The sequence below is a fragment of the Phacochoerus africanus genome, chromosome 7, assembly GCF_016906955.1.
Source record: "Phacochoerus africanus isolate WHEZ1 chromosome 7, ROS_Pafr_v1, whole genome shotgun sequence".
Classification (NCBI taxonomy): Eukaryota; Metazoa; Chordata; class Mammalia; order Artiodactyla; family Suidae; genus Phacochoerus; species Phacochoerus africanus.
Window position 1 is genome coordinate 85,903,145 of NC_062550.1, and position 12,204 is coordinate 85,915,348.

The 12,204-nt window shown below is 37.6% G+C and overlaps 1 protein-coding gene across 3 annotated transcripts in view; it reads left to right on the forward strand.

Moving 5' to 3' along the window:
• NUP37 (nucleoporin 37) overlaps positions 1-10,969 on the forward strand; it is a 50,796-nt gene extending 39,827 nt beyond the window's left edge. For all 3 annotated transcript variants that reach the window (XM_047788170.1, XM_047788169.1, XM_047788171.1), the window contains 4 exons: positions 7,109-7,290; positions 7,765-7,815; positions 10,115-10,208; positions 10,702-10,969. In XM_047788170.1, the coding sequence (XP_047644126.1) occupies positions 7,109-7,290; positions 7,765-7,815; positions 10,115-10,208; positions 10,702-10,815 (441 nt within the window). In that variant the 3' untranslated portion in view covers positions 10,816-10,969. The remainder of the gene's footprint in view (positions 1-7,108; positions 7,291-7,764; positions 7,816-10,114; positions 10,209-10,701) is intronic.
• Positions 10,970-12,204: the final 1,235 nt, after the last annotated feature.

The following is a 12,204-nucleotide window of genomic DNA, read 5'->3' on the forward strand; positions in this document are numbered from 1 at the left end:
CCTCAGAGACTCTCAGTTGGTACAAGTGCATTTGGAATAATCTAGAACCTTAAAAGTTCTCTAGTTTTTTATTTGAAAATCATCATCTATAAATGGCATTTATTCAGAGTACACTTTTCATGCCCTTTGATAGGTTACAATTTAAAAATTAATGCCCAGTCTTTCTAGTAAGCAGTATTTGTTTAAAAAAAAAATTAAATCCATGCTTATGAGCCATAATGTTTAAACAGAAAGCATCAGTGGTATAAGGTAAACTGGAGCTAGCTGCAGTGGTGTGCAATTCCTATGCAAAGTAAAGCTTTCTAAAATTCTAAAAATATGCAATGAGTTATTATCAGTTAGCCTTAATTTCATTGGAAGATAGCCCTTCAGCAAGAGTTCTCTCATTTGCCAGTATTTTCTCTTGGGCATTGCTCTATGTTATCTTTCCCTAGAAACTCCACGTTCGTCTTCTTAAAGTTAGTCCTTCTGTCTAGAGTTCATGACAGTTCTTGCCCGTCCTGCTTTTCATAGCATTCTAATGTCTTCATACTTCTCTATTAACTCTTTTCTCTCCCTACACTTGCACAAGAAGATAAGCTTGATTAATCATAGCAAACACTTACATAGTACTTACATATGCCTGGCTCATTGTTAGTATGTCATACATTAGCTCATTTAACCCTCATGCAACCTTATGAGATGGGTACTACAATGATCTCACTTTACAAAAAGGAAACCAAAGCTCATAGAAGTTAAATAACTTGCCCAAGTTCACAAAGCTATTAACTAGAAAAACTGACATTTAACACAAGCAGCCAGCTCCATAGGTCTTGCTCTTAACCACTACATTCTGTTTCCCCCTTTTAATCTTTTTTTTTTTTTGTCTTTTTGTCTTTTTGTCTTTCTAGGGCCGCACCCACGGTATATGGAGGTTCCCAGGCTAGTGGTCGAATCGGTGCTGTAGCTGCCAGCCTACGCCACAGCCACACCAGATCTCAGCTGCGTCTGCGACCTACACCACAGCTCCCAGCAACACCAAATCCTTAACCCACTGAGCGAGGCCAGGGATCAAACCCGAAACCTCATGGTTCCTAGTGGGATTTGTTTCCACTGCAGGACCACAGGAACTCCCCCCTTTAATCTTAATCTGTCTTCTTCACACCTTTTATTTCTGAATGTTTGAACCCATCATGTATACCTTTGAAATTCTTCCCCCGTCTCTTGGTCTAACTTTTTAATCTTATTCAATCTCCTCAATTTCTCAGAAGTCATCCTTGGCATGTGGAGGTTCCCAGGATAGGGGCCTAATCGGAGCTGTAGGCACAGTCCTACACCACAGCTCACGGCAATGCCAGATCCTAAACCCACTGAGCGAGGCCAGGGATCAAACCCACAACCTCGTGGTTCCTAGTCGGATTCGTTAACCACTGCGCCACGACAGGAACTCCCCATCATCAGTGATATTTTTAAAGTCCAATGGGCTTTTCTTCCATTCTTAATCTCAAGGCAGCTTTTTCTACCGCTGATCACTTTGCTTTAAACCTCTGCTCACTTGGTCTTTAAAGGTACATTATTCTAGTCCCATTGACCATCTCTGCATGTATATTCCCTTTTTTGTTCTCCTCTGCTAACTCTTCTTCATGTATCTGTGAATTCTTGTGAGGGGTAGTTCTCACCTTCACGGTATCCTTTATTATGATAGAGGAGAGAAGAATGAATAAAATCCTTGTCTTTGAGTTATACATTGGCTTTTATACAAGAAAAACATGTAAATACAGCAACAAATTTTCAGTGTTGGCATCAAAAATCAAGTTAAGAGTAATGATGACAAAATGGATTAATCAGATCTGCTCACAGCCTTCAGAGAGGAGGTGGTCCTGAACTGAGATGCCCTAGAACATATAAGTGTATTCTGTGAGCCCTGGCGTTCCATGAAAACTTGTTTCGGGCCTGTTGGTCTTTTATCCGTAGAATCATACTCTGTATGTGTGCATGAGTGAAATTTTTGAATTTATTCATATTACATATATTGAGATTATTTCCATGTGTAAATATTACTTCCAAATCCAGGTCCTAAATTTATTTATGTCTAGATTTCTCCCCTGTAGCAGTGAGACTACTTAGAACATAATCAAGGAATCTACCAAAATACTAATATCTCTGTGAATAAATATAATAAGTTACTTTTAAAAAACCGAGACCTAAAAAAAAAAAAAAAAAAACCCAAAAAAACAAAAAAGCCTAAATAAGAAATGAGGATGTTACTATAATCTCCATCCCAAAACTTATATCTTAATACTTAATTTGTGATTATTGTAGATCCCTTTCTTCTATATGTTCTAAGTTACTTTATATTATTCTTAAATAAATAATTAAAATTTTGCTCCACCACCCCATCTCCTTTTATAAATTTTTTCCACGACTTCAGAATGTTTGGAAGTTTCTGCTCTAAATCACTTCAACTCAAAATCCTAAAATCATCTTTGATATTTTCCTTTACTGTATGCAAATTTTTCTAGGTAGGTCTTTTAAGTTGGGTTTTTTTGTTTGTTTTATTTGTTTGGGTTTTTTTTTTTTTTTTGCTGTTTTAGGGCCACACCCACAGCATATGGAGGTTCCCAGGCTAGGGGTCCAATCAGAGCTGTAGCCGCTGGCCTACACCCGCAACCACAGCAACACAGGATCCAAGCTGTGTCTGCGACCAACACCACAGCTCAGGGCAACACTGGATCTTTAACCCACTGAACAAGGCCAGGGATCGAACCCGCATCCTCATGGATCCTAGTTGGGTTCATTAACTGCTGATCCACAAAGTTTGTATTCACCGTCACCAGACCACATTCCTCTTGGTCATAAATGTGTATTCCTCACCTTTCTATTATCACAAGTAATCCTTGCCAAGCTTTAGCTTGTTTCTAAAAATCTTTGGCTCTTCAATCTGATTCTTCTTGCCTACTTTAGTTAGATGCATCTTTAAATATTAGCTTTACTTCTTCTCTACCAAACTCAAAAAACCTAGAATTAGAGAGGCAACACAGTGGAAAGTTAGAAGTATATACTCTTGGAGTGCTTTTGTGGTGCAGCAGGTTAAGGATCCAGCATTGTCACTGCAGCTGCTCGGGTTGCTGCTGTGGGGTGAGTTTGACCCCTGGCGGGAGACCTTCCACGTGCCTCAGGCACAGCCAAAAAAAGAGAAGTTCATACTCTTGAGTTAACTGCCTAGAGTCAAATCCCAGTTCTGCCAGTTGCTAGCTGTATGATCTCTGGCAAGTTGCAAGCTTTCTCAGTCACTTCCTTCACTTCCTCATTTTGTGAAATGGAAGCTCATGAAGATTAAATGAGCGAGCACTGATAAAGTCCTTAAAAGAAAACCTGATACATAATAAGCACTCAATTTCAGCAGCATGTTGTTGTTGATGTTATTATTACTACTAAAACAATCTAGTGGTTCTCAGGGATCTGCCATATTAGAACAAGCACAGACTTTTTGTTCAGTTATTCTTGGTCTTAATGAAAATGAGGCAGCCAGAGAAGAAAGAGCAATCCATGATCACCAGTCTCATAAAATTCTTGTGAGACATAAACTACAAAAGAGCTGTGGAAAGCACAAAGCAAATGCTAGCACTTAGTGGTAAAAGTTACAAAAGTCAAAGATCTACAGAAGCAAAGATGCTTAATCCCGTAAACCACAGCTGGAACTAGGACTTCAAAGGTAGTAATAACAGAACCAGGATTTAGGGTGTCAGGATCAGAGAGTTGGGACTGAGGACATCCCTTTTTCTGACCCTAAGAGAAAAGAGGTTTGAGCTGCTAAACGAAATGCTGCTAAACAGCCAGCATTTGTTGAGTGCTTTCTCAATGCCAGGAACTGTGCTTAGTACTTAATTTACATATGTTTTCTCAAATAATTTCAAAAATACTTTCAGGTTGGTAGCATCATTCTATTTTGTAGGTAAGAAAACTGAAGCACCAAAAGATTAATTTGCTCAAAAAATCACATCGTCACAGATCTGACCTCCATCTGCTTCAATTACTATAGTGTTTTATACTACTTCAGATACTTCCTCTGTGAAAATTCATTGCAAATTACTGTTTATGGTTCTGAAAAGTCCTAAAAGAAAAATTCCTCTGTAACATTTTTAGATCCAGCAGTTCCCAAATTTATTTAACTTTTTTACTCTATCTGCTCTTTCAACCAAAAAAGAAAAAAAAAAAATCACAATTGAGCCCAGATTTGGAAAAGTAAATAACCAAAATAAAATGTTTTTTTACTAGAATGTTGTTTTCAACCTGACTTTAAACTATAGTACCTAATATTTATAGAGGGCCTATTCTGCTAATGCAGTTTTAAGTGCATTAACATGTACAGTTGACCGTTGAACAACACAGATTTGAACTGCACAGATCCACTTACACACAGATTTTTTTTTTTAAATAGTAAATACTACAGTGCTACATGATCCACAGTTGGTCAAATCCACAGATGCAGGAACCATGGGTCAGGAAGATCCACAAATACAGAGGGCCAACTCTGAATTACATATGGATTTTCAACAGTAAAGAGAGTTAGTGACCCTAAGGCTCTCTCCACATTGTTTAAGAGTCAACTGTATTAGCTGGTACCTCACCCCCCAAAAGCCCTATGAAGTAGGTACTCCATTAGCCCTATGTGTTCAAGATCATTCTGAGGGCAGAACCAGGTAGTCTTGACTAAAGAACCTGCACTCTTAACCTACCATGCTGTCCTAGTTTAGATCCTGGGCCCAGATAGACTTGACCCATCCATAGTTCGTAAGTTATACCTGAAACTGAGAGTTCCCATCGTGGTGCAGCGGAAATGAATCCAACTAGGAACCATGAGGATATGGGTTCGATCCCTGGCCTTGCTCAGTGGGTTAAGGATCCGGTGTTGCCGTGAGCTGTGCTGTAGGTCGAAGACACGGCTTGGATCTGGCATTGCTGTGGCTGTAGTGTAGGCCAGCAGCTACAGCTCCGATTTGACCCCTAGCCTGGGAACTTCCATATGCCGCAGGAGCGGCCCTAAAAAGGCAAAAAAAAGTTATACCTGAACTTCTCAAGACTTTAGTGATAGACTCAAAATCTCTGGAATTTTACTAGGTCCAAGTAAATCTTTGGTCTCTTCCCATTTCTAGTCCTTCCCTACCCTTGACTGTATATATAGCACACCAGACCACTCACCAATCTTCACAATCTATAAAGGACATATGTGCACTGTAGTTAGACCTGGGTTCAAGACTAGTTCAAATCCAGGTTCTACCATAGGCTAGTGATGAGATCTTCAACAAGTTATTTTAATCACCCTGTACCTCCGTCTCTTTTCTGGAAAAAAAAAAAAAATGAGATTAATGATAGCAGTTTCCTCAGATAGTGGTTATGAGGATTAAACAAGGCAGGGCATGTAAAGCTCAGTGTTATACTTGTTTTTGTTGTATTTTAATCATTGACCTCGTATTATTGAGAATAACTTTAAATTCCACCTTTTCTGTTAAGAACTCCCTAATTTTAAGGACTACCTATGTTCTAAATAATTACTCCTTCTTTTCCATCCCACCATATTTCACGTAAACTACAATTAGTTATTTTTTCATAATTCTTCTTAGATAAAAAGTTTTGGGAGTTTTTGTTGTTGTTTTAATAGCTACACCTGTGGCATATGGAAATTCCTGGGCTAAGGGTCAAATGTGAGCTGCAGCTGAGGCCTACTCCACAGCCAGGGCAACACTGGATCCAAAGACATGATCCAAGCTGCATCTACAACCTACCCAGCAGTTTGAGGCAGTTCCAGATCCTTAATCCACTGAGCAAGACCATGGATCAAGCCCACATCCTCACAGAGACAGTGTCAGGTCCTTAACCCACTGAACCACAGCAGGAACTCCCTAGATGGAAAGTTTCTTGAGATCGAGAATCGTGTCTTTTACCTGGACTTCTGTTGAAAGTAGCACAGTGTTTTACACATACATATGTGTATACGTTGATCTTCATTATTCACAGATTCCGTATTTGCAGATTTCCATATTTTGCCTCCTCACTAAAATTTATTTGTAACCCCAAACTTAATACTCATTACACTTTGACAGTCACAGACATGCACAGATCAACAAAAAATTCAACTTGGCTAATGTGCACATTCCCAGCTAAGGGAATAAGGCAGCACTCTGCCTTGTGTTTTAGCTTTCATACTGTAAACAAGTGTCCTCTTCAGGGTCTGTTTAATGCCACATTTTATGCAGTTTGTTGGTGATTTCTTCCACTGTGTACAATGGCCTACAAGCAGAGTGCCAAAGAGCTATGTAGTATTCCTAAGTATAGGAAGGCCATGAGATGCCTTATGGAGAAAATACATGTTAAATAAGCTTTGTTCAAGCAAGAGGTATAGGAGTTCCCACTGTGGTACAGTGGGTTAAAAATCCAGCTGCAGCAGCTGGGGTTGCTGCAGAGGTGTCACTTCGATCCCCGGCCTGGTGCAGTGGGTTAAGGATCCAGCATTGCCGAAGTTTTGGCTCATTTTCATTCCCTGGCCTGGGAACTTCCATATGCTTGGGTGTGGCCATTTAAAAAAAATAAATAAGCAAGAGTTAGTGCTATTGGCTGTGCGTTCTATGTTAGTAAGTCAATATATATTAAATAAGATGTCTTTAAACAGAAACATGAGATTATGTTCTGATAAGGTGACAAAAATGTGATGAGAGACTTGGCAGGAACTCATTAATTTCCTTTAGGATCGATGGTTCTAATTCAGTGTTTGCAGTAACTTTATAGAACCTAACTACTATAAATACTCAACTGTGTGAGTGTGCGTATGTATGTGTGTATATATAAAGTATGTATATACTTTACCTAGAATGAATCTTTAGACTTTTTTTGCGATCATACACAATCATTTAAAATTGTCCCCAGTTTTTTTGAGCCTTTCTTTTGCCAGCTTTCTGTGAGGTTTTTTTAATATTTGATAGAGATTTTTACCTAGGATTGTTTTATTTCCTTTGTATTTGATCTCCCATTTGTAATATATGCAAATGTTAACATTTTACCGTACGTGTGACATTGAATTTCTGGCTCGTAAATTAGGTTCTTGAATTTTCTTTATTTTTCTCTCTTACAGCTGATGGTTGCAGAGAAGAATGGAACAATTCGGTTTTATGATCTTTTGGCTCAACAGGCTATTTTATCTCTCGAATCAGAACAGATGCCATTAATGTCAGCACACTGGTGCTTAAAAAACACCTTCAAAGTTGGAGCTGTTGCAGGCAATGATTGTTTCATTTGGGATATTACTCGTTCCAGGTACTACTTCCTTAGTATATTTGTTAGTTGCTTACCAAAAAAAATCAGTCACTATTACTGAATGATCCACTGAGCTGTTCTTGTATATCCGGGCCACACAGTGGAGCAAAGACAAGTCTTTCCTCTAGAAAGGCCTGAGCTATGAGTTTTCACCTAACAGATGAGGGTTTCATAGATGTACTTCAAGAGTAACAAATAATGCAGAGGAGAGCTTTGATCTGAGCGATGTTTACTTATCTTTAACAAGGAAGAAAAACACTGACCCTGTTGAATGAGGGTGTTCTCTAATGGTTCTAAATCATGTTTATGTCTTTATCATATTTCATCTATTTTAATTCAGTGCTTATTTGGAATTTTATCACAGTTTAAGTATATTGGACATTGTATCCTTAAGAGAGAAAATAACTTTTAAAACTTAGGTTCCTCTACTTGAGACCACTACGTAATTCATAAAAGTAAATTACTGTCTTTTAGTTACCCTCAAGATAAGAGACCTGTCCACATGGATCGAGCCTGCTTATTCAGGTAATGTACCATTTTTGTTGGGGTTTTAATTTGACTTTTTGAGTTTGGTTACTTTGTGCTGTGCCAGCACCTGAAATACTTTCCTATTCCTCTCTTTTGCACTGATTTTTTTCTCTTTTTTTTCCCCTGATTGTTCTATAAATGTATGGATATTTGGCTCTCCTAACGCTTTGCTTTTGTCTTTTGGTCTAGGTGAAAGATTTTTCCAATTTTTTTGGAAAAATTTTATAAAACAAAACATGTTGCCACTCTACCAATATCACCCCAACAATTGGGAGCATATGCTTTCTTATTTTTGTGCTGATAAAGATGTAAAATATAAGTGGTGTAATAACTACATTATTGTTCTTTAAATGAAAACATGTCGAATATTACGTATCTGCAACTTTTTTCAGTTAAATTAACATACTTGTGTACTTTGTTCTTTTTCATTCATTTTTTACATAATATTGCATCATATATTACAGTCATTATTGTGCTTTCAGCTTCAGGAAAATTTACTAACGGAGACTAAAAACCAGTAGAACAGGAGTTCTGTTGTGGCTCAGCAGTAAGGAACCTGACTACTGTCCATGAAGTTGTGGGTTCTATCCCTGGCTTCATTCACTGGGTTAAGAATCTAGCATTGCTATGGCTGTGGCATAGACCGGCAGCTACAGCTCCAATTCAACCCCGAGCCTGGGAACTTCCATATGCTGCGGGTACGGCCCTAAAAAGACAAAAAAAAAGGGGGGGGGGGGGCGGTCCCATCATAGCGCAGTGGAAACAAATCTAACTAGGAACCCTGAGGTTTCTGTTCCATCCCTGGCCTCGCTCAGTGGGTTAAGAATCCACTGTTGCCGCAAGCTGTGGTGTAGGTTGCAGACTCGGCTTGGATCTGGTGTTGATGTGGCTGTGGCTAGGCCAGCAGCTGTAGCTCTGAGCAGCTGTAGCTCTGATTAGACTCCTAGCCTGGGAACCCCCATGTGCCATGGGTGCAGCCCTAAAAAGCAAAAACAAAACCAAAAACAAACCAAAAAAAAGACCAAAAAAAAGTAGAACTTTTATTATATACTGTATTTCATCAAATCTAAAATACCCCCAATAAAATTGTAGAAACTGGGAACACTACTGTTTATGTACTCCCAAGAAAGAAATGTATTCGACTAAATGTAAGAATGCCATAGATGATAAGGTACGTCCTGATTTCAGAGATATAAGCAAACACGCATTTTAATCAGTGAATTAATTGTACCCAAGTCTGAAGGAGGTAGTCTCAGGATTGTTTAGTAGCTCATCAATGTCATTAAGAATTCAGACTTTCCCTCTGCCATTCTCAGCGGCAAGGCTTTGGGCTTGTTGCTTCACAGTCACCAGTTGACCACTAGAGTTCCAGACATCATCGCCTCTTACCACGTTATCCTGAAAGGAGAAGGAGGAGCACTCTCATAATTGGGGATGGCTGCCTTAGCCTTATAGCAATTATGTCTCATCCCTTGGGGTCAGACATACTGCCAGAACATCGGTGGGGTTCAGTTAGCAGAAAAAAAGGTAGAATGGCTGTTGGACAAGCAACTAATAATGTCTGCCACACATTAAAATTTTAAGTAGACTTTAGCCGTTTGTGTCTTGTTGTTTGTTTTTTTTGTCAAGGAATCTTTTTTTTTCCCTCCTACAGCTCCACACTGCACCTCTTAGTGCTGGGCTTGTGGCTGGAGCTCCATTAACACTTGTTGATTCATTGATTCATTGTATTCCAATGTCTGTAATGCCTTAAACATCTATGTATTCTAAGTGTTTACATCATTTCAGGGAGTTTAAACTCATGAGTTTATCACAAATTTAAGACAAATGTCAATAAGAACATTAAATGTGTGGGGTTTTTTAATGTAGTATACTGTGAAATATTTTCTGATTCCTTGTTTGTATCTCCTGTCATAAATACCATCAGCCCTTTGGTTATAAGAAAGGAACTGCTAACCTAGCGAAATTTAACAAAGTATCCCATGATCACTTCCCTAAATTCTCAGTCTCATTGTAAAGCCATATTATCAAATTTAGGGTTATAAAATTATTTTTGTGTAAAAAAGAAATAACCTATTTCTTAAAAACTCTCTCCCTCAAGGGACTCATAATTTAAAATATTTTAAGAAAGAGAAAAATGAAAAAGGCAGTAAAGAAATTCAGTCTTGCATCTGTCATTGGGTGAGAAGGGGAAGAAGGTCCTTATTAACTCCCAGGTGTGAAATAACCTATTTTAGAAAAGCTTATAGTTACCTGTAGAATACTGTACTAATTTTCATGCTTTATGTTTTCTTAGATGGTCCATGATTAATGAAAACTTGTTTGCAACCACTGGTTATCCTGGCAAAATGGCAAGCCAGTTTCAAATTCATCATTTAGGGCACTCTCAGGTAATGTGGAGATGTTTGGTAGCATATGTGTTTTTAAATTTGTTTTGTACTTTTCCACTTATAGCCCCCGGATTTGTAATATGTAACCAAAAACATTTATGAATGTCTGTTACCTGCTTAAATTAGAAGGAGACGGCATTTTTTGATGCTTAAATCAAATGGTAATAGATTTTTTGCCAATATTCATGTAAGAGGCATTTTATTTCCGCCTTCATTTAAGTACAATAATTTTGCTTGCTTGATTGGTTTATACTGCAAAAATGTTTGAGTCTGGACTGCACCGATTATACATAGATTCTATTTGTATCCTTCATTCCAGCCAGCTGCAAACAAATAATGTGTATTTCGTCTATGAGGGAGCACATTTTTTAATTCTATTTCCACATAAGCAAAAATAATTTATCAATCATATTTCTTATTTTTGAAAGGTAGTTTTTATTTGTTAATGTCAATAATGTATTGAGCTTCTTTACTTCTTCACATATTTTTATAGCCCATCCTCACTGGTTCTGTAGCTGTTGGATCTGGCCTTTCCTGGCATAGAACTCTCCCACTCTGTGCAATCGGAGGAGACCACAAGCTGTTGTTTTGGGTGACGGAAATGTAAAATGAATTTTCTGTGTACTTTAGATCGATAAAACTGTATTTTTAGTACATATTTTGGAGAATTCCTTATTTTTATATCAAATATACACTGCCAGCTCTAGAAATGTTCCATTTGTTGCTTTTGTTAAATAAAATGTTGATGGTTTGAAAAATTATTTTCCTACTCTGTTCTCTCAGTGTGGGTATTTTTTTAATCATCTTCTAAGACTACAGTTGACTCAGCAGCTCTAGAAGAGATAATTACGGAACATAATGCTTTTGATTTTTGTCACAGGATTGTCCAAAGTGTATCCTCTCTTCTGTACGTTACATATATGCTAGTTTCCTCATTTTCAAAGACACAAACATTTACAAAGGAAAAAAAGATCTCTCCTCTCAGTATTACTCTGGAAGTGGTTGAACGTATGTGTGTGAGCATATGCTTTTTTGTTAGCAGTCTATATGTGGAGGACTCTTATTACAACTTCCTTGGTAATTATAGAGAATTATTATTCAATTTAATAAAAGAAATAGTTTTCAGTGTCTTTAAAATATGATTATGTTACTCAACCCTATTTATTATATGCAAATTCCTTTTGACTAGACCTCTCAACATTCTCAGAACATCTGCTGTGTGTGAGATAAAGTGTGAAAAATGATGTAGAATTTAATACCTTTAACAACCTCTGCCTTTTATAAATTTTCACCGTTCTTATCAAACTTAAATGTTTTTGAGATGTCACCTAGTGACGATGGAACTACATTCACCCTTTCCAAGATGATTGAAATGAATGTTGTGTAAGGCCCATGTCCTGTTTTTGTGACACATCATGATCTAATCAGAAGAGTATAAGAGTTAAATAAATTTCTATAAACCCTCCATTCTTGAGAGTTAATGCCCTCTCTGAAGCTGCATTTCCTCCATGAAATGAAGATAGGAATCACTGTCTCATGGAATTACTGTGAGGATTAAGTAAAGGTAAATGAAAATGCCTAACATGTCTCACACAGTTCAGGGATGTGTAGGTATTGTTAATTTATTTTAGAGAGGAATAGTTCTTGTTTTTGAGGAACTGGAAATTTATTTTTCATTCATAATGCCAATAAAAATTTTTTACTCAAGTGTACTATTCAGAAGATACCTTAAATAAGTATCTTATGGAATCAAAATTAAGAGATAGGAAATTGTTAAGAGGTAAATTTTTTATTTTAGTAAAATTTTATAATCATGTAGATAATAATAATCATGTATAAAATTTGTGGTGTAGGTCACAGATGCGGCTCGGATCCTGCATTGCTCTTGCTGTGGTGTAGGCTGGCAGTTATAGCTCCGATTTGACCCCTAGCCTGTAGATGTTTGGTATAAACTGTTACATGCTTTAAAGTACAGATGAAAGTCACATACCATAGC